This window comes from Vipera ursinii (assembly GCF_947247035.1).
Source record: "Vipera ursinii genome assembly, chromosome: 14".
Taxonomy (NCBI): domain Eukaryota; kingdom Metazoa; phylum Chordata; class Lepidosauria; order Squamata; family Viperidae; genus Vipera; species Vipera ursinii.
Window position 1 is genome coordinate 2,955,743 of NC_139527.1, and position 22,847 is coordinate 2,978,589.

The 22,847-nt window shown below is 46.8% G+C and overlaps 1 protein-coding gene across 1 annotated transcript; it reads right to left on the reverse strand.

The window, feature by feature from the left end:
• Positions 1-3,435: 3,435 nt before the first annotated feature.
• On the reverse strand, positions 3,436-19,160 carry CASTOR1 (cytosolic arginine sensor for mTORC1 subunit 1). Its single transcript, XM_083373587.1, has 9 exons — positions 18,609-19,160; positions 13,549-13,619; positions 10,357-10,550; positions 9,292-9,424; positions 8,495-8,618; positions 6,977-7,084; positions 6,638-6,720; positions 6,043-6,137; positions 3,436-5,488 (listed from the first exon to the last, which is right to left on the reverse strand). The coding sequence occupies exons 1-9, from the start codon at positions 18,719-18,721 to the stop codon at positions 5,423-5,425; spliced, it is 987 nt and encodes a 328-aa protein (XP_083229713.1). The 5' UTR covers positions 18,722-19,160; the 3' UTR covers positions 3,436-5,422.
• Between the last annotated feature and the right edge of the window lie 3,687 nt (positions 19,161-22,847).

Sequence of the window (22,847 nt, forward strand, 5' to 3'; positions counted from 1 at the left end):
GGGGAACGGAGGCTGGATGCTTCCCCTTCTGCGGTTGACCGGGGTCTTTGGTCTTGACGGTGACGCAGTGGCAACCGCCGCTGACATCAAGGAATCCAAAAGACTTCTGCCTTTGAAATAGATCATGAAATATGGTGAGGGTGAAGAGCAGGAACCTTTTTCTGGATGGATTGGAGAAAGATGGCAAGCCAACCAGGTTTTGCTTTTATTGTTTATTGCTTTTTTGTTGTTGTTGGTTGGTTTCTATGTGGTTGTAAGCCACCTAGAGTTGTGCTTTTAAGGTAGGTGGCCACCCAGGTCTTTTCAATGAATAAATACATTCAAATCCAGGGTGCCCAACTTGAGTTAGAGAACAGCTTTGAAAGACTTTTCCATACCAGGAATGACTTGACTTGACTTGACTTGACTGGCTTGGCTTGGCTTGACTTTGAACAGTCAGTAAATTAACTCTTGTAAGTCAAGGACTCCCTGTATTTACTAGGTGAACATAGTAGATTGGTGGCCCCCAGGGGGAGAGCGTTCTCTGTGGGCGCGCCAGACCTATGAACCGCTTGCCGGTTGAGCTCCGGACGGCCCCCCGACCTTCGCTCCTTCCAGCGCGATCTAAAAACGTATCTACTTGAGCAGTCTGACCTGGTCTGATGGGTTAGGGTTAGGGTTTTAATACATCTTAATTATTGTTTTAACCTTGGGCATTTATTTAATTCGCTTTTAACTTTTGTATCCTGTTTTTGTATTTATTGCCCTGTACACCGCCCTGAGTCCTTCGGGAGAAGGGCGGTATAAAAATGTAATAAATAAAATAAATAAATAAATAGATGGGTTTTGTCATCCAGGATGCAGGCAGTTTTAAAATGTTCCATCACCCCAACCATTTTTACTTCACAGAATTACGATCATCACCGTTGGCAAGGCGAAGCCTGGGAGAAATTAGAAAACGCCTGAGTACAGATAAAGATTAGATAATCTATTTACTTCCGTTTTTCTTTCTTTGCAGTTTTCAAGCCACCAATTCGTTCTGGCCCTTTTATCAACAGAATTGTGTCTGGATATTGCAAGCTCACATGAAAATGTGTTTATGCAATGCAGATATGATTGTAAGTATGTTTAAGGGCGTGACTGAATACCGTAAACGCATGCAAACATTGACAGGTATTTGCAAGGTTTACAAGCAATTCGATGTCCTGCGAATAATTCCTCCCAGGAAAATGACCCTTTGACTATTGTCGTAGCATCCCCATAGTTGCATGATCAAAATTCCAAAACTTGGCAACTGACTCATATTTATGACGGTTGCAGCGTCCCAGGATTACGTGATCCGCCTTTTGTGGCTTTCTAACAAACAAAGACAATGGGAAGCCAGGTTCACTTAACAACTGTGTTACTAACTTAACAACCCAGTGATTCCCCTTAGTAACTGTGGCAAGTAAACGGGAGGCAAAGTTCAATAAACATCTGTCTCGCTTAGCAACAGAAGGGCTCCATCGTGGTCGTAAATCGAGGTCCGCCTGTATTCTCTTGCATTTGGACTTGTATTTTATATTACAATAAATTCCAATTTTTTTTTTAAAAAAGGAAAGATCTGCTCTTCGTAATTTTTCTAGCTAGAGGCTGAGCCAATCGTTGGGAGTATATAAGATAAGAGTGCGGGTCCTCCCCGTTTCGGGTAAAAATAAACTATTATTTCCCCTCCTCTACTGAGTTTTGTCAGTACGTTCCTTGGAAGGAGATAAGGGAAGGAAAGGAGTAACTTTCTACCCAGAACTGGGTTTTAAAATAGGAGCTGCGGCTTTTAGTTAATCTTCAGGGCCTTTTCCAAGATGTCATCACTGCCTCGTGACTCGGTTGAAACACCAAAGAACAGAAGAGAAGGAAGGAAGGAAGGGACCAAGTTCCGGGAAAGGTTTCTAGTCCATGTGAAATTTAATAGAGAGCCAAGATAATTTCCCAGCGTCCTATAAATGAGAAAATTGGCAAGCTGTGGTTCTCCAAAGATTACAGGTTCCCCTCGGCTTTCCAGAAAAAAAAAAAAAAGAGTTATTCTCCAAATCCCCATGAAGGCAAGACAAGGAGCAACGGATGGAAACTAATCCAGGAGAGAGAAGCAACCAGAAGTAAAGGAGACATTTCCTAACGGCAAGGAGATTTAACTCACTTTTTTATACGTGCAAAAAAATCAAACCAACCACCCCATCAATCCGGACACACACACACACACACACACACACCCATTTGACAAAAACAGCCAGTGACAAAAACAGCCTTTGCCTCAGCCCAAATCTCTCTCTCTGTGTGTGTGTGTGTCTGTGTGTGTGTGTGTGTGTGTGTGTGTACGATGCAATGCTAACTGCATTCAAGAGAGAAACGGGAAATTTTACTTGTGTGATGAGACACAAATTTCTCAATTTTTAAAAAAAGTCTCCAGATCCCTCTCTCTCTCTCTCTCTCTCTCTCTCTCTCTGTGTCTGTGTGTCTGTGTGTGTGTGTGTGTGTGTGTGTGTGTGTGAACGATGCAATTCTAACTGCATTCAAAAGAGAAACGGGAAATTTTACTTGTGTGATGAGACACAAATTTCTCATTTTTAAAAAAAGTCTCCAGATCCCTCTCTCTCTCTCTCTCTGTGTGTGTCTGTGTGTCTGTGTGTGTGTGTGTGTGTGTGTGTGTGTGTGTGTGTGAACGATGCAATTCTAACTGCATTCAAAAGAGAAACGGGAAATTTTACTTGTGTGATGAGACACAAATTTCTCAATTTTTAAAAAAAGTCTCCAGATCCCTCTCTCTCTCTCTCTCTCTCTCTGTGTGTGTGTGTGTGTGTGTGTGTGTGTGTGTGTGTGTGTGTGTGTGTGTGTGTGAACGATGCAATTCTAACTGCATTCAAAAGAGAAACGGGAAATTTTACTTGTGTGATGAGACACAAATTTCTCAATTTTTAAAAAAAGTCTCCAGATCCCTCTCTCTCTCTCTCTCTCTCTCTCTCTCTCTCTCTGTGTGTGTGTGTGTGTGTGTGTGTGTGTGTGTGAACGATGCAATTCTAACTGCATTCAAAAGAGAAACGGGAAATTTTACTTGTGTGATGAGACACAAATTTCTCAATTTAAAAAAAAAAGTCTCCAGCTCCCTCTGCCGGTGGAGACGCCTTGTCACCTTGTATTCAAGTTGCATATAATTTTATTAAAAGATTTTCGAATTGAATATAGAATCACCAGGCCGGAAGGGACCCTTCTAATACAACCCCCACCCCTGCCCATGGCTGGAGCTCTCATTCCACTCCAGACCAATCCTTGGCACATCCAACTATCTTAAACGCAGCTTTGATCCCCACGTTCATCTTTTCAAGCCCACACATTTTGAGCACAGGCCAGCAGCTCAGTTCACCCCCCAAAAAAAACGGAAAATACCCAACGTATCATCAACTCAAGACTTTGTACCACAAATGAGACAGACTGCTTTATTAGATGTTGGAAAATTAAAACAAAAAAAGAGAGAGAGATGATCTTTATTGACAAAAATTTAAAACCATGCCAAAAGAAAGAAAAGAAAAGAAATATAACAGAAATTTAGAAAGAAATCTGAATTTTAGCCCCAGCTGAGAAGCTTCCATTTGAGGACTGTACAGAAGGAACGCAGCTTTTAGCACCAACCAACAAAAATAAGATCACGGTGGCTACAGGATGCCCATATGAAGGGTGCGCCATTCGTGTCTTTCCTGGGCAACTCCATAAATCTATCTTTCTGATGTTCCCAGTTTCTTCTCTTCTCTTAAAGATGTCTGACAATTATTGCAACCATCTATGGTCCCCTTTGGGAGATCATGACTCTCAACTCTTGCAGAAAGCTCCCAGTTCTAAATGTTTTAGGAAACCTAAAGTTTGGGGAAGTCTACGCCGGTCGAGGTGGAGGCCCATCAGTCTGCCTGCTGTGGTGAGAAGTCTCCTAGGGGAAGTCACCTTCCACCTATTCCTTTGAGAAGCCAAGACCAACCTTCTCAACTGAAGATTACAATCGCAGCGCTTGGACTGGCCGATGGGAGTGGGCAAACCTTCCCCCTTCCTAGCAATCTGACTGGCTAAGAAAGGGGAGAAATGGAAAGGCTAGGTTTGCTACACAACCACAATCCCTTCTCTTTCAAGCCGGAGTTTGGGGGTGAAAGACATCTAAACTCAACCTTCTCACTGCTCCTCAAGAAGAGACCTCACAATATGTCCACCAGGGGTGGACAGGCAAAGGACGCAGGGTGTGCAGCACCAACGCCCCGACGCAAAACCCATGGGACTTTCTCTACTTGCATCCCACATCAGCACAAAAGAAGACACAGTTTGTATCGCAACGTGACACGAGTTCTTCATTGTTCGGGTCATTGTGATTTGTACCAGATGCCCACAAGGGCTAAGGCCGTAGCTTACACGATCATCATTTGACATTTAGAAAGCTTAATAACGAGAAGGCACTTTAAGGCATTAAGGCTTCGAAAAGCAGGCGGAAGAGGAAGCTTTTTGGCCCCACACTTTCTCCCAGCCACCCCAAGCTTCAGAAATATTTTGACAGCTAATGCTTCAGATCCATTAATGTTGCCGATAACATGAGCGCAGAAGGGAAGCAGCACCAAAAAAAGCTTATTTCTCTCCTTTTAGCAGCCTATAGAAGAAAGGACACAGAGGTCCAAAGTTCTTCTCTTCCTTCAGGTTACTCCTCCAGCCCTCCCTACAACAGACTCAAAAAAGAGGGTGTGGGGGGGGAAATCCAGTGTTTCCTACTCTTAGCATTGTGCACTGAAAAGAGAACCCAACTCTAAATCCAGGAGTGTTTGGTCTCCAGATATGTTGGGGTTATCACCTCTTGAAGCCCCTCAATCAATCATCTAGAGAACATTGCTTCTAGAGAAGGCTGTCCTGTCACTGTGGGGCACAGAGTGCAATTCTAATTAAGTTACAACGCCCGTGGCCCCCAAAAGACGCCTTTAGAAATCTCAGCAAAGGTGCAAAATTAGAGCAAGAGAGAGAGAGAGAGAGAGAGAGAGACACCCCCTTCCTCCTGACCAAGAAGTTGGTCAACATGTCTTGGAATTTGTCTGCCAGTCTCCGGAGACAACAGATAATCAAGGATCATGGAAGAGGGCTGAGAAAACCAGAAGAAGCAGTAATACTGAATATCAACCCAGGAAATTCCACCCCGTTGGTCAGTCTGGAGAATTTGGGGAACAAGGCACGTGTTTCTCCCTTGGGAGAAATGGAGGGTACCCTCAAGTGAAAATATTAGGGTGTCCTCCGTGAGGATACGAGCCCCCAGAAAGATAATTGGGCTTGCAGAAGAGCTGGACTCCCAGGCTCTCTCTCTTTCTCTCTCCAGGAACATCCGGGGGAGTAGGGCTGGACCAGATCCATCCGTTTGGCTTCTGAAACCCACATCTGAGACCAAGGGTGTTTATCTCCCAGCCTCCTGGCGTTTCTGGAGCACTTCAATGACCTCATCAATGCCATCTTCGGGAACCTAGAGAGAAAAAAAGACGGTTGCATCGACACCTTTCAGGAAATACCAAATAGAAGGGAAGGCTCAAATTATTGCAGGGGGGGGATGGTCTTCAGCTTTGTAACCAGTTTAATATCGCTAGTGAGAAGAATATTTTTGTCTTATTACATTGGCCGCCATATTATTCGGAATGGCGGAAGGGAAGGGAAGGGGATTTAATTTACACTCGTAGCCACATCTTATGCCTCAAAACGAGGCAATCAAAGTGTGGTCTGATGGTTAAGACACCAGGCCAGAAACCAGGAGACGGTGAGTTCTAGTTCTACCTTAGCCATGAAAGTCAACTGGTTGACTTTGAGCCAGTCCTGCTTTCTCAGCCCAACCCACTTCCCGGGGTAGTTATTGTTGGGAAAATAGGAGGAGGAAAGGAGCATTAGGTAAGTTCGCCACCTTGAAGTCTTTAATGAACAATAATAAAGGTGAAATATCAATCAATGGGAATAAAAAAAAATCTGGAATCCTCTAAAAGAACAAACGCTTCCAACGCGGGGTGTCCTCAGGCCGTTGCGGCTTACCAAGGCGTGGTCAAAGTTGAAGGTGCTGATGTAATAGGCGGAGATGTCTGCATAGGCCAGGGGTTCAGCAATCTGGGCCACGATCCCACATTCATCTGCCGAAGGGAGCAACCAGGAGAGAGATCAACCGAAGGCAAGGCCAAAGTTCCCAGATTCTGGAATTTGACCAATTCTGGTTTTGGGCCAGGACTTTCCTCTAGGAAAGCGGGGGTGGGTGGGTCTCCAAACTTGGCAACTTCAAGACTTGCGGCCTTCAACTCCCAGAACGTCTGACTGAGGAATTCTGGGAGCTGAAGTCAACAAGTCTTAAAAGATGCCAAGTTTGGAGACACCCCGCCCCCCACTGCTCTAGGACAACACAAGGGATCCTTTAGGCGCCCGCTTAGATCCACGCCATCGCTTGTGCTGATGGCTAGAAATGAAATTTAACTTCTTCCTGGGGATGGGATCCGGGTTAAGTGGAAATGGAAATTCTTCTCCCCAGTGTGGTGACAAGCCAAGGACCACCCTATTCTGAGTTAATTCCACCCCAAGAGAGTCTGTTATCTACAGCACCGTCGTCATCGATAAAAGCGTAAAACACAACGAAACTCACCGAAGCCAAGGGGCTGCCCGCCAATCCTGACCATCCTCCAGAGCTCCCCTGAGGAACTGGTCAACAGCAGGTCGCTAGGGAATCTGGGAAAGGGGAGGAGAATCTGACATTTTCTCCACGGTGTTATCCACTGGCGCAAAGCTAACCCAGATGCTTGCTGGACTCGACTAAGGGACCTCTAGATGTCTCCTAACCCGCTCTTTCATCAGAGAAGGAGGTTCTCTACTCAACACCATGCCCGTAAGGATGACGTTTTTTTACAACTAGGCTACTTCTGCCCCCCAAATGCCAAGCTCCTGGTGGTCATTCCACAAAACCCCCCCTTCGCGAGGCACTCACTTTTTCTTGGTCTCTGCGTCCATGACGATGGAGATGTAGCCCTCAATCAGGGAGAAGGCAAAGAAAGTAATGGCTTCCTGGCTGTTAGCAGAGGCATCTTTTGGTGGGCTGAAAAAGGCCGAAGAAAGAAAGTTAATTTTGGACGATACATTTCTCCTATTTTGGAAGCATGGGATGGAAATGGACTTTTCTCCTGCTATTAAGAGCAATGGCATCTGGCCCTGGCTACTATTACAGCCGTTTTGTTAACACCTTCTCAAGTGAGCCTTGGTGGAGCAGTAGGCTAATGCCTCCTTAAGTAACACCAGCTGCCTGCAATTAGTGCAGGTTCGAGTCCCACCAGGCTCAAGGTTGACTCAGCCTTCCATCCTTCCCAGGTAGGTAAAATGAGGACCCAGAATGTTGGGGGCAATAAGCTGACTTTGTAATAATGCCGCTTGGGGGTGTGTGTGAAAGCCCTAATAAGCAGGCATATACATAGAATGAAGGCTACTGCTAAGCTTGTAAGCCGCCCTGAGTCTTCGGAGAAGGGCGGGATTTAAATGGAATTAAAATAAAATAAAATAAATAAATAAAATGTCAAGTGGCCTGTCACTGAATGAAAGACAAAGGGGAGAAGATAACTTTAAAGAACCTTTAAAGTCACTTATTTTCTGAGATACTCTCCTGCTCCAGTGTTTTGTTCCTGGTATGTTACTTTATTATTATTATTATTATTATTATTATTATTATTATTATTATTATTATTATTATTATTATTATTATTATTATTATTTTGCTATAGCCATGCGTTTTAGGTTAAAATGATTTTTAATGTGATGTCACCGACGTCACCGTCCTTGGACCTTAGATCAGACAATCTGAGCACAGCAGAAAAATAAGATTAGGGACATTTTGTAGGAGAAGAAGAGGCTGAGCTGGAAGGCGGCATAAAAGGTGTCATCTATTTAGAATCCATGGCGTTGTCATAAAAGAAACAAGTCCAGCCCCATTAATTCCATCTATTATCAATTTAGCGTTGACTACCGGTATTAGTTGACTACAGTCTTGTATTAAAGGTAGCAATGGCACGATTCATTTGGTGACCATTTGAAGTTACAGCAGCCCTGAAATAAGTGACTTATGACCATTGTTCACACTTACACAATTGTTGCAGCATTCCCCCTGGTCATGTGATCTAAATTCAGACCCTTGGCAACTGGCTCATGTGGATGACAATTGATGACTGCAGTGTCCCAGGATCGGCTGATCCCCTTTTGGGACCTTCTGAGAAGCATAGTCAATGGGGCAGCCAGATTCCCTTCACAACCATTTTGCTAACTTCACAACATGGTGACACATTTAACAACTGTGGCAAAAAAAAGACCGTAAAACGGGGCAGGACTCCCTTAACAAGGGAGGTTTTAGGCCGACCTGTTGTAAGTTGAGGATTACCCAGAAACCCTGGCTCAAACCATTCCTTAGCAACCTTCCTTTCCCCCCCCCCACCCACCCAGCCAGCACACACCAACCACTGACCTGGCTGAGTAGAACAGGACATCAATGAGTTTTGTGGCAATGGCTGGCAAGGTTTCGGGGGCGATGCTAAGGATGCAGAATCTGTTCTGAGGAGTCTGTATTGGATGGACCGTGGCGTTGAACTCTGGGAAGCAGAGAAAGAGAGAGAGGGGGTGGGGGGAGATGCTGCCAGACCTGCCCCAGTCTGATCCCAGTCATCTCAGGGACGACTCACACCCTGGACGGTATCTCTTTACTCTCCTGCCATCGGGTAGGAGATATAGGAGTATAGCCAGCCGTACCAACAGGCTGAAAAACAGCTTTTATCCGTGGGCTGTTAGGCTTTCGAATGGGACATAATCTCTGTGAACTTATGCAGAATTGACTTGGGAGGCCGGTGTGTGGTGTAGTCAGTTCACACGGTGTGGTAGGATGGAGGGTTTGTTGTCACTGTGTGTTGGGGGGGAGGGAGCACGGGGGGAAGCTCAGCTAATCTCAATGTACACATGTTGTACTTTGACAATAAAGGTTTATTATTTATTATTATTAGGGAAGAGAAACCCTCAACTCCAATAACGGAGCAGCCACAAGTTAAAAAGATAATTTATTCCACTGACGAATTGTTCCGAGTGTCAGGAAATTCCTCCTTAGATGTAGGTTGTCTCTCTCCTCGATTAGTTTTCTTCTTGTCCTGCCTTCAGCTGCTCTGGAGAATAGGTTGACCACCCCCCCTTCTTCTCTGTGGCAGCCCCTCAAATACCGGAATGGCTCCAGTACTGGAGTTCATCCGACTTGGTCTCCAGCAGTAGAAAACCCACCTTGCTTTGCCTTGTGGAATCCGTTGCTTATGTCTTCACAGTTTGCGGCGACCGCTTCTCCATTCACCTCCTTGTAAATTTCAAATTCATCGGCCAGGGTGTGGATGACCACAGGCAGATCCTTCTCCCGTACCTGAAAGGCAGACAAAAAAAGATCCCCGATGCTACAGCATCACCATGTCCGTTCCGAATGGCTTCCGTCTCTCCCGCTTGAGCAGGGGGTTGGACTAGAAGACCTCCGAGGTCCCTTCCAATCCCTGACTTGGCGCTGGCTGGGCCAGCTGCTCCCTCCGAGTCTCAGCCTCCCCATTTCCCACTGGAGGAGAGCGTAATTCTCTCTCCCTGCCAACTGGCCCCAAGTTCTTCAAACCAGGACTGGTTCCAGATCAGAGGAAGCCATTTTAAAACAAGGGTAGAGAACTCGTAGCCTATCCCAACCCCTTGAGCAGCGGTGGGCAACTAATTTTCCCAAGGGGCCACATCGGTAAACTGGGACTGCTGTGGAGGGCCGAACCAATGTACAGCTAGTCCTCGACTTACGACGACAAGGGGGTCCAAACTTTCTGTTGCGAAGTGGAACATTTGTTAATTTCGTTACTTGGTGAATTCTGCCCCATTTTGCCACCTTTCTTGCCACAGTTGTTAAGGGATGCAGCTGTTGAGTTAGCAACACGGTTGTTAAGCGAATCTGGCTTCCCCATTGACTTTGCTGGTCAGAAGGTCACAAAGAGTGGTCACATGAGCCCGGGACACTGCGACCGTCATAAATATGAGTCAGATGCCAAGGCGTCTGAGTTTCGGGGATGGTGCAACGGTCTTAAGTGTGGAAAAACAGTCATAAGTCACTTCAAAGGGTCACCCAACGAACCGTTGTTAAGTCAAGGACTAGCTAGAATCTGATTTGATGTCCTTAAACTCCATCAATAACACACAAAAACCCCTCCCCATTCCTCCTTTGTTTATCGGTGGGAGGGGGACCATCCCCCACCCTCCAGCCTTTGAACTCAGCCCTTATCGTACCAGAGGACCCACGCCGGCTCTGGAACCGGCTACTCAGAAGCTCACCAAAATAAAATCGGTCTGATACGTGGACAACATCAAAACCGAGACATTATGCTCGGCCAGCGGGGCGATGACGGATTTTGCAATCTTGGTGACTCCTATCGGCTGGTTGTTGAGGGAGGCGCTGCCATTGGACGAGACGTTCAGCACGAGCCACGTGGAATCCACCACTTGCAGGAACTCAGAGGCATGGAGCTCTGGAAGAAACGCGAGAAAAACTCATGAACCTAGGGCCAAAGTGGAATTTTCTGCCAATGGGATTTTCCCATGTATTTTACCAGGAAACATAGATAAGGCAGCCTAGAAAAGTCAGTGCCCTCCTAACCATACCCACACACTCCGAGTTTGTTGGCAAAGTCCATTTTGCTGTATGAGTTCATGGTGAGCTAACCTTAACTTTAAGTGGAATTTTCCTCCAATGGGATTTTTCCCATGTATTTTACAGAGAAAACCAACTGGGAAAAGAAGAGTATAAAATGGCCCGGAGATGGCAAGAATCTGAGAATGGCTCTCCTCCAAATTGGATTAAAAATTAAATCCCTCCGTTTTTCAGATGACTGGATCTCTTCAGCAGAGCTGGATGCCTGTTCATGGCCCTCAACACACTGAGGATCAAAGGTTTCCATTGAGAAGGAATTTGCAAGGGGGAGGGGGGGGGAAGAGAGTGGAAAATAAAATATTGACCTCTTTTTTTTTCCCCAGCCACAATTCCCCACCGCCACCACAAAATGCAACCGGCTCCGTCTTGACCAAATCTCTTTAAGATTTATCGCCCAGAGTCCATCAAAAGGCACAATGACACTTTCTAAATAAACATCACCCAGATGTTGGGAGGTTGCGTTTAACTGGAGCTATTCAAAACAATGCAAGAAAGGGGGCACTGTTATTCCTCCTTCCCTCCCGGAAAATAATCCTCTCGGAAGAATTTCCAAGCAATATAAAAACAAAACAAAACTGTAATTTATATAACTAAATAATTTCGTTGCTGTGTCCTTCTCTCCTCCCCTTCCTTCCTTTTCTCTGATACCTCCTCCCCATCTCTTCTCCCTGCCTATTTATCCCTCCCTTCCTCCCTCCCTTCCTTCTTTTGCTCCCTATCTATTACTCCTTCCTTCCTTCCTTCCTTCCTTCCTTCCTCCCTCCCTCCCTCCCTCCTTCCTTCCTTCCTCCCTCCCTTCTTTCGCTCCCTATCTATTACTCCTTCCTTCCTTCCTTCCTTCCCTCCCTCCCTTCCTTCCTCCCTCCCTTCCTTCCTTCCTCCCTCCCTTCCTTCTTTCGCTCCCTATCTATTACTCCTTCCTTCCTTCCTTCCTTCCTTCCTTCCCTCCCTCCCTCCCTTCCCTCCCTCCCTCCCTTCCTTCCTTCCTTCCTCCCTTCCCTCCCTCCCTCCCTCCCTTCCTTCCTTCCCCCTTTATGTAGGTCTGCAACAGTAGTAAAATATTTCACTTCAACTGACCCCTTCTTCCCCACCCCACAGCCAGTTTCTCTCCCCCCCTCCCCATTCCAGGAAGCACCGGGGGAAGTTTCCCTTGCCCTGTTTCCACAGGGAAGCAGCAGAAACCTCTCCTCCCAGCCTCGGAAGATCACACCTTCCGCCCTCCTTGCCAAGCTGAAGTCAAGGCCGCTCTGGAGCCCCTCCAGGCCCAGCGATACAAAAGATACTGCGGGTCAGCAAGAACCGGCCAGCGTCTCGTTTTCTGCTCCTTTTCCGCTCCCCTGGGCAAGTGCAACACCCTGAGATAAACATCTGCTCCCCCTCATCCTTGGGAACATACCGATGGGCAGCCAAGCATTTGTTCCCTTTCTTGGAATTGTGGGAACACCCAGCACAAGAGCCGAACAGAAGCAGAGATCTCATTTTAAGTTTGCCAGGGGCTGCAACTTCCGCCAATTGGAGGGCCCTGCGTCTCAGCTCTCAGCCGGGGGAATTTTAGGAGCTGAAATCCAAACATCTGGAAGGCACCACCTTGGCTGCCTGCCTGCTTCCCGTCCAACATAATTCCATTCGCAGGAAGCGACTTTGCACCGAGTTAAAACTGGTCGCCCAGGATTGCCGCCCTTGACAGTTAGCAGCGCTCCTAAACAGATCCCCTCTAAAAACAAATCTGGTTTTTCAGAATCTACCAACTACTTTTCATTTAGGAGCGTTATGAACAATTGGGGGTGTTTGGGGGGCATGCTCCTTCCTTCCTTCCTTCCTTCCTTCCTTCCTTCCTTTCTTCTCTTTCTTTCTGCAGGAATTCCAGACACTTCCTGGCAACTATAGAGGGTTGAGGGAGAGGCACTGGCTAAAAATCCCTAAGGAAATTTCAGGGCTAACAGTGTTAAAAGAGAGAGGGGGTGGGAATGGAAATTACCCCAAAGGATTGCAAAGGTACTTATAACATGTAGTTTTGATGATTAGAAAAACACTTGGGTAATGTGCAGGTCTGTACATTGGGGACACAAAACAACCGCTTCATAAACACACATGGCACAAGATAGGAGAAGAAACCCATCAGCAGAAGATTCAGCAGGCCACCTGCATTTAAAAAAACAAAGGCCGCTCTTTTGAAGAGGGCAAAGTCCACATTTTGGACAGAGGGGACCGCTGGTTTGAGCGAGGACTCAAAGAGGCCACCTGTGTCAAAAATGAACAGCCCTCTCTCAACAGAGGGGGGAGGGACACGACACTGCCTATCTCCGGTCTACAACACAGTCCTCTCAGCGGTTCCAAGAAGGCTCCACGGCCATTTGCACCACTCCGGTGACCCTGAGGAGCCAGGTAAGCCTCCAAGTGGCCTCGATGCCTCTCTAAAAAAATAAATAAATGCAAATGACCAGCTGTCTGCAAGGAGTATAAATCCTTCCCTTCCCCACCCTCCAGTCAGAGCGGAAGAAGCTTCTCGGATGAGAGGCGAAACCTCTTCAAAGAAAAACAAGGGAGTCCAGTGGCCTCTTGGGAAAAAAAAAAAGCTCCTCTGGGAGAATTGGATAATGGAAAAAAGGGAACTTTTGGAGGGAAATCCTGGCGTAGTACGGGAGAAAAACAAAACCACAGCCTCTCTAAACTGACCGTAATGGCAATCGCATAAGTGAGGTGTGGGTGCAGGGAGGAAAGAGTCAGGAATTGGCTATAAACGTATTTTTTTCAGCCCTGACCACAGCTGAACAAGTGGTCAGTGAATGAGGAATACCTGTATCTGTTGCTCATACCTTTGAAGCCTTCTTCATCCAACATGATGGTGTAATCTTCAGGCGTCTCTGTTAAGCTAAAAAACCTGCACCTGGGAAGAGAGGAGACGGTTAGGTCACGCTTGGGAAGTTATTCTGTGAAATTCACCTCCTTTTGGAGAGAAATTGGAAAAATCACTAAGCTCAGAAGACACCAAGGACCCCACAATTCAACCCTGAGCTACAAAGATTCTCTTCTTTCGAAGCCTTGAAACAATTTCCAAAAATCTGGTTTAACTCTTTTGCAGTGCCAAGTTTGAAAAAAAAAAAACACAACAGCATTTGTGACTGATTTTGCCACAAATGAGCCGGACGTTACGTGCGCCAACTTCAAGCGTTTCACGTGAATCAGCAATTCATTTCATTCTAGCTCATTTGATCTGCTCAAACAAACTTTTTTTTGCCCCTTTCCGTTGCAAGGGAATAAACAAGTTGTGTGTCAGACAAAAGGGCAGGGCTCGCCGTGTCGCGGTTAAACAGGCTTGTGTTTGTGTGACTGCGGTTGAGTGCATCTGCTAAGCCATTTTCTTGGGTTGCTTTGTGTTTGACATGTCTGGTGTAAGATCTCCTGCCTTGAGCAGGGGTTGGACTAGAAGACCTCTGAGGTCCCTTCCAGCCACATGGTTCTATGGCTGGCTGGAGAATTCTGGCAGTTGAAGTCCCCCCCCCATCTTGAAGTTGCCAAGTTTGCAAAAAAAAAAACACACCTGAGTTGAATACAGAGTCATTTGTCTAGCCAACCAGATTTTGGGAGAAAAAGTTCATCAGGTTGAGTTAAAATTCACCCAGGGGAGCAAATAGAAACCACGACTCAGCTGAGAAGGAAGGAAAGAGGATAAAGGAGGAAAAGAAAAACAGCAAAGAAGAACGTAAGGGAAAAAAACAAAGTGGAGAAATCAGGGTTATCCTAGGCGATCGGAATGCCGTACAGGCGACTAAGCAGGCTGCAATATTTTTCTTCCACGTCTGCCAGACGTTATTTTTTTCTTCCTTTTCCATAAGGTCACAAATACATTGATAACTTTCATGAGTATGAAAACTTAGACCATTCCCCATGTGGAAAAAAAACATATATATATATATATATATATATATATATATATATATATATATATATATATATATATATATATATATATATATATTGTGTGGCTCTATTGCCTCCTTGGGCCACCATCTCCACCGCACAAAATTAAGCCAGATTTTTTTCATTCTAAAAGCCAAACTTTAGTTGTTCAGATTGGAAACTGTCTTGGACAGCACGGCCTTAAGGCTTTTGAAAACAAGAACAGGAATCTGTTTGTTTTTCTAGGACGTGTAACCATCACAGAAAGAAGTGTAAATGTAAAAACAAACAAGGAAAGAAACAGCGATCTGAAAGTGAGCAATGCAAAAGGGGAGGGGGGAGCGTGCAAAGTATGTTTTCCAGAATAATTTTATTTTAACCCACAATTAGATACACGCTAAGTGTGGTAGGTTGCCTCCTGCAAAGGCAGAATGCCAAACTCTTGCCAATTTGCACCTTTTGGGGAGCTGTGGAGTTTAAAGAGTTAAGCAGTCAGACAAGACATGGAGGAGTAAGTAGCGAAAGGAAGTAGGAAATGGCTTGGAATTGGTGGGAAACAATAGCCAGCAAGGAGCTGGGCTGGAGAAAGACGCCAGCCTAGGAACAAATTAGAAGACAGAATTAGGCCCTAAGGACTGCCAGGGAAAGAGTGGGCAAGGGAGGAAATTTGGGAGAAAAGAGCAGTTGCACAGCAGGCTGATGTGAAAACTGTATTTCTAGTTTAACAAAATGAAGGACTAGGGGTGACGTGATAGCAGTCTCCCAATATTTAAGGGACTATCACAAAGGAGAGGGGGGGGGTCAACCTGTTCTCCAAAACACCTGAAGTCAGGACAAGAAGCAACAGATGGAAACTAAATCAAGGAGAGAAGCAACCTAGAACTAAGGAGAAACTTCCTAACAGTGAGAACAACTAACCAGTGGAACTCCTTGCTTCCAGATGTTGTGGCTGCTCCATCAGTGGAGGCTTTTAAGAAGAGACTGGACAGCCCTTTGTCTGAAATGGTACAGTGTTTCCTGCTTGAGCAGGGGGGGGTTAGACTAGAAGACCTCCAAGGTCCCTTCCAACTCTGTTATTCTTTTTTAATTTTTTAATTTATTTTTTTTATTTTAATCCCATTTATATCCCGCCCTTCTCCGAAGACTCAGGGCGGCTTACAATTTAAGCACAAACCAATGTGCTTAGCAATTTTTAACCTCCTGTTATAAATTTCACACTGATTGCAAATTCCTAGCGGGCAGCCTTCATTTTATCTCCAAGGGTGCAAAACAACTTATGAAACAGACAAGAAGCTGTGAGCCAAACAGCCCGCTTGGTGCTGATAGGGAGCTGAGCCCTCCAGATGTTCTGACCGATGAAAAAATCCCTCTTCCCCGGTTAGAAAACCAAGAGAAAATTTTCCACTGCCTGAGATTCTCTGCTGAGGTAGGATAGCAAGGGAAACAATAACGAAAGATAAAGAAAATGACCTCCGGAAAAGCTTTAGCTAAGCCTAACTGGGATGGAAGTAAGATTCCTCAATCCTTATATAGATAGCCCTTGGCTGACGACCACAACTGTCGTTAAATGAGACAGATGTCAAGCAAACTTTGCCCATTTTATGAGTTTTCTTGCCACCATCAAGTGAATCACTGCACTTGTTACGTTAATAACACGGTCGTTTGCTTGTCAGAAAGTCGCAAAAGGGGACCCTGGGATTCTACGGCCGTCATCAATGTGAGTCAGTTGCCAAGCGTCTGAATTTTGATCGTTGTGACCCTTGGGATATTGTGAAAAGTGTGAAAAACGGTCAGAAGCCCCTTTTCCCGGTGCCGTTCTAACCTCAAACAGTCACTAAAGGAATGGCTGTAACTTGAGGACTAACTGTTTATGACGTGACTACCTCCTAATTCTATAAATGAGGTCAAGTAGCATTTTTGTAAACTGGAATCTTCCCTCAAAACAAAAGCCAGAGCTGGGAAAGTGAAGCATTGATATAAAAAAAGATGACATTGCTTAATTAAAAAATGGCACAATTATCCAGACTGCTTGCAAACAGCATCCAAGGATCACTCTATTTGCAAAACATCCCTTATGGACATCCTTAAGATTTCCAGTCCATTTGCAAAACAAGCAGAGTTTTTGCCTATGGAGGAAAAAAACATAAAAAAAACCCCAGAAGAAACGCCAGAGAGAGTAAAGAAGCAGGTATCTTGTATCAAATCCCCCCTTTTTTTAATACATGTCCTTTTTGGTTTCTGCAATTCCAAAGGGACCCTGAAAATAATTTTTTTTAAAAAAAAAAATGACGAAGGAGAGAAACCCCGACTGCCAATTCTTGCAGCCAAGTGCAGAGGAGGAAGAAATTTAGGAAAAAAATAGACGCCTTCAAGAGGGAAAAATAAATATAAATTGCTCCAAAGGAGGGGAAAAAATAAATTGCTTCAAGAGAAATCAGCAGCCGAGTGGGGAAAAAAAAGAGCTGTTTATTTTCCTTCAGGATTTTCAAACCAGCCCAGTTATGTCGGAATCCGCACCCGTGTGCTAAACATGCCTTTTTTTTTTGGCTGCACTTAGAGGCAGGGGGGAAAAAGGGCCCTCCCAGGGTAATTGGGGTCCCCCTTCTGGGGAGGGGTTAGGCCTCAGCTGTCCCCCCAAAAAACACAGCAGCTGTCAAACCAGGGTTCACTAGCATCTTTGTAAAAGATGGCACAGATTTTACAGCATTGGGTTGTTGCAGTCCGCATTCCTGAATTTAAGGGGCAACTCCAATCTACTTGGGGGTGATGGGAAACGTAGTCCAAGCGCCCGAATTGGAGGAAGAGACACATAAGAGACACAGACTCTCCCAGTTCCAAATTGGGGATTAATCTTACGTACACGAGACCTCACCCTTTCTCTCAACCCTTTTGAGTTTCCCCCGACTGCAACTACCATCACCCCCAGCCAGTTGGTCTGCGTGGTGAGAGTCTAAGCAAAGCCAAGAGGGATCCGGATATTGGGGGAAGGCTGGTTCTCCCACCTTCCGGGCTAAAGCCAGGGCAACTGGCTGCAATACTCCACAGTACCACTAGATGGCAGTAGAAAGCGCCATTGCCACCCTCTACAGGGCTTCAGGAGCACTGCAGTCCAAATCTCACCCCAGAAAGATGGTGGGCATCTTCAGAGGTTAGCGAGAACGTCATGGTCCAGTTTGGCAACAGACACAGCTCTGCTCTGTCCACATTTGCACCGGACTGCCCCTCTTCTTGTGTGTGTACACACACACACCCACACACACACACACATCCATAACCGGGCTCAAACCTTAATTTGCAAGCACACAGCAGAGAGAAGCTAGTTTTCCATGTATACACTGGTTAGAACAAGAGAGTTGGAAGGTCCTGAGGCACCCCCCTGCCCAATTCGGAGCACGTGTAAACACCAGCTTTGATCAAATGCCGCTGGTCAATCCGATAACAGCGCCGAATCCCGCCGCCCTAGGATTCCAGCCCTGCGCCTCTGCAGTTTCTCCAGCCCGGCCACGACGACACGCGTGTCTGCGCCTTCACAAATAGACCCCAACCCAACCCAACCCAACCCCCCCGCACGCAGTCACTCCAGCCCAGCCCCGCCGACACGCGTGTCTGCGCCTTCCCAAATAGACCCCAACCCAACCCAACCCCCCCCCGCACGCAGTCTCTCCAGCCCAGCCCCGCCGACACGCGTGTCTGCGCCTTCACAAATAGACCCCAACCCAACCCAACCCCCCCCCGCACGCAGTCTCTCCAGCCCAGCCCCGCCGACACGCGTGTCTGCGCCTTCACAAATAGACCCCAACCCAACCCAATCCCCCCGCACGCAGTCTCTCCAGCCCAGCCCCGCCGACACGCGTGTCTGCGTCTTTCCAAATATACACCAACCCAACCCAATCCCCCCGCACGCAGTCTCTCCAGCCCAGCCCCGCCGACACGCGTGTCTGCGCCTTCCCCACATGCGCGCAGACGCGCGCCCCACCTGCTGCGCTGGGGCAGGAGCAGCATCTTGAGCAGCGGGTGGGTGTAGAGCCAGAGGCCGGGGCGGGCCAGGCTCAGGACCCGCACGCGGGGCTCCAGGATCCGCAGCTCCATGGCGCAGCCAGCCAGGCCGGCGCCCTGCCCAGCGCTGGGCTTTACGCAAGCCGGGCCCGCCGCGCCGCCTCCTTCCCCAGGCCCGGCCCGGCCCACGGCGTGGGGGGAGCCACGGCCCGGACCCACCCCCGGCCCGCCCGCCCGCCCGCTCTGCTCGCCGCCGGCCGCCTCTGAGCTCGTGCAGAGCGCTTGTGGCAAGGTCCGGAGCGAGAAGGCCAGCCGTTGGGTGGGGCGTCCTTCGCTTTCCCTGCGCGGGTGCTGAAAGGGAAGAGCCGCGTTCTCACGACCTCTTCGTGGATTCGTGGCCAAGCAGGTCGCGTGCACCCGGCCTTCGTCTGGGACTTCCAAATCCCTTCCTTCCTTCCTCCCTCATTCGCTCGCTCGCTCCCTCTCTTTTTCCTTCCTTCCTTCCTTCCTTCCTTCCTTCCTTCCTTCCTTCCTTCCTTCCTTCCTTCCTCTTCCTTTCTTTTCCTTCCTTCCTTCCTTCCTTCCTTCCTTTCTTTTCCTTCCTTCCTTCCTTCCTTCCTTTCCTTCCTTCCTTCCTTTCTTTTCCTTCCTTTCTTCCATCCTTCCTTCCTTCCTCTTCCTCTTTCTCTTTCTTTCTTTCCTTCCTTTCTTTTTCTCTTTTTCTTTCTTTCTTTCTTTCTTTCTTTCTTTCTTTCTTTCTTTCTTTCTTTCTTTCTTTCTTTCTTTCTTTCTTTCTTTCTTTCTTTCTTTCCTTCCTTCCTTCCTTCCTTCCTTCCTTCCTTCCTTCCTTCCTTCCTTCCTCCCTCCCTCTGTTGCAGTGTTCTGGACTCATGTGATCACCTTTTGTGACAAAAGCCAATGGGTAAGCCAGATTAACAACCGTCTTACAACTGCAGTGATTCACTTAACAACCGTGGCAAGGCAGGCTGCAGAATGGAGCCAAATTCCCTTAGCGACTGACTTGCGTAGCAACAGAAATGATAACTGAGGGATAGGTGTCCTTGAGGCAGGCCACAAGTCTGGATGGGCTGCTTCCTTGGTGCCTTGCCCACATTGTGCTCACCTACACACCTTCCACCTGGGGCGTTTCTAACGTTCTCTCCTACTCCTTTTGTGTGTTATATATTCCAGGAATTTTCTTTTTGTCTCCCGGCCTTTGATGGAAAAATGCAGATAATATACAAAAAAAAAAACCACAGGCTGATTCGAGTTGCAACAGGCTCTCTCAGTGCCCACAGCGAATGTTCCTGCCACAACCCAGAGGACACAAAAGGGTGGAGGATGCCCCAAGCCTGGCCCAAAACCGATTAAAAACAGGCTTGCAAAGATCAAAATTCCTGGCCAGCTGAATTCGCCATCCCAGGTTCTACATTGCTTGGAAACGGAAGAGACCAGTGACAGAAATCTGTGGAAAACTGGGTTGCATTCTTACAGCATAATAATAATAATAATAATAATAATAATAATAATAATAATAATAATAATAATAATAATAATAATAATAATAAGAAGAAGAAGAAGAAGAAGAAGAAGAAGAAGAAGAAGAAGAAGAAGAAGAAGAAGAAGAAGAAGAAGATGTTGGAAGGGACCTTGGAGGTCATCTAGTCCAACCCCCCTGCTCAGGCAGGAAACCCTATACAATTTCAGACAAATGTTTGTCCAATTTCTTCTTAAAAACTTCCAGTGTGGAGCATTCACAACTTCTGGAGGCAGGTTGTTCCACTGGTTAATTGTTCTCACTGTCAGGAAGTTTCTCCTTAATTCCAGGTTGCTTCTCTCCTTGACGGGTTTCCATCCGTTGCTTCTTGTCCTGCCTTCGGGCGCTTTGGAGAATACCTTGACCCCCTCTTCTTTGGGGCAGCCCCTGAGATACTGGAAGACTGCTATCGTTCCATTCTGCGTCCATGGTCCGGAGATCACCTAATCACAATTTTGTGACTTTCCCAATGGGCCAGATTCATTTAACGACTGCACGACTGGCTTAGCAACTCCGGCGAATTTGTTTCACAAACCGTGGCAAAAAAAAAAAAGGTCCTATGATGAGGTATGACTCGCTGAACAACGGTCTCCCTTAGCAATGTAAATTTTGGGCTTAGCTGCAGTCGTAGGTTGAGGACTACCTGTATTAAGCTTTGAAGCTGGGCGAGAGGTTCTCTTTTCTGGGGAAAAAAAATAAAAGATTTTCAGTGTGCCACCCACTCAGGGTGTCTGTCTGCCTCAGAGCTATTCCAACAGGCTCGTATATTTTGCAAGTCTTATTTCGGCAGTGGAAAATTTCAACCCTGTGGCCAACTTTATGGAAAATTACAAGCAACTGCAACTGGGAAATGGATAAGAAAGAAAATAACACGTTGAATGGAGTCTAGATTCCAGCAAATCTGGACCTTAGGCCAGTGTTTCTCAACTTGAGCCACTTGGACGACCACTCCCAGAATCCCCTAGTTAGCTACTGCTGGCTGGGGAATTCTGGGAGCGGAGGTCCACCTCTCTTTAAGTGACCAGTTGAGAAACAGGATAAGTTTTCTCGATTCTTGACAAGAAAGATGCTGGATTCAGCTTGGCGAGGATTCCAAAATTGGAGGAAAATTGCATTTGTCCCCAAACCGTCTTGGTTGCTGAAGAGTTTGAGAGAGGGAGAGAGAAGCAAAGGAATTTTCAAGCAGATTTAACTCTTGATATTATGGGAGAAAAAATTGTCCCTTAAGAGACTTTCAACCTTCCTGTTTCCACCAAACCACATTATTTGGAATGGCAAAGAAAGCTTATTTGTCATTTTACAACCTGGGATGGAAAAACCCTATTCCTCCTTTTTTTAATCAGAAAAAAAAAACAAGCTGCGTTCCTGAAATTCACTTTTTTTAAAAAAAAAAAAAAGCGGACACATCCTTTCCCCTAATCCCCAACAATTATTAATAACCTCAAGTCGGAGGTTAAACCAAGATGGGTTACCTATTGCTTCTTTGAATCCTTAGTAACTCTTCTCCTTCTATGATTAACTCGCTCTGCTTTCTAATCACCCTCATCAAGTCAACACAAAAGCTCGGCTACTGTAGCCCTCCCAATTGTAGCTGGCTTCATATTTCTGGATTTCAGCTCCCATTCTCCCCAGCCAGCCCTGGCAGAAAGGGGATTGTAGTAGACGCTCCAACAGCCTAGAGAAGAACAAGCTGCTTGGCGAAAGGTCTCGTGGAGACGGTCGGAAACCCAGGCCGAGGCTGTCCCAAAGTGCTTTTTCAGAAGGCAACTGGACTTTCTGGAGACAGTATAATGTAGTGAGACGTGTGTAGATCTGTATATTGGAGAAACAAAACAAGCGCTTCACAAACCCATGGCACAACTTAGGAGAACAAAGCCATCAGGACGAGATTCAGCAGTCCATCTGCTTTTGAAAGACAAAGGTCACTCTTTGGAAGGCAGCAAAGTTCTGGACGGGAGAGGACCACTGGTTTGAAAGAGGTCTCACAGAGGCCATCTAGATCAGACATGTCAAACCCAAGGCCCGGGGGCCGGATCCGGCCCACGAAGTGGTTTCATGCAGCCCGCGAAGCCATCCTGGAAAGAGTGAGGGAACGGCCCCCACTGCCTTGGCCCTGGCCCAGAGACCCTCCTCCTGCCAGAGACCCTCAGATCTGTCCCACTCCTGCCCAGGCCCCCATAGGCACCCTTGATGCCAACGATGTGGAGCTGGCCACGCCCACCCAGTAGGCCATACGCACTCTAGCCACACCCACCCAGTAGGCCACGCCCACCCTGGCCATACCCACCCGGCCCCCTGAGGGCAACCGCAATGCTGATGCGGCCCTCAATGAAATTGAGTTTGACACCCCTGATCTAGATTAAGCTTGAATACGTCTCTGTTCAACAGAGGGCAGGGATACGACACCACCCACCTCCTGTCTACAACACGGGCCCCCCAGGTGACCCCCCCCGAAGTCACAGGTGAACCTCCAAGTGGCCTCGAACGACTCTCTAAAAGAAGGCAAACGACCAGCAGTCTGCAAGGCGTATAAATCCTTCCATTCCTCCACCATCCAGTCAGAACTGAAGAAGCTCCTTGGATGAGCAGCGAAATGTCTTCAAGGGGAAAAAAAAACCGAGTCCAGTTGCCTTTTGAAAAAAAACCCTTTTGGGTCTGCCTTGCTCCGATCGATGACGCTGC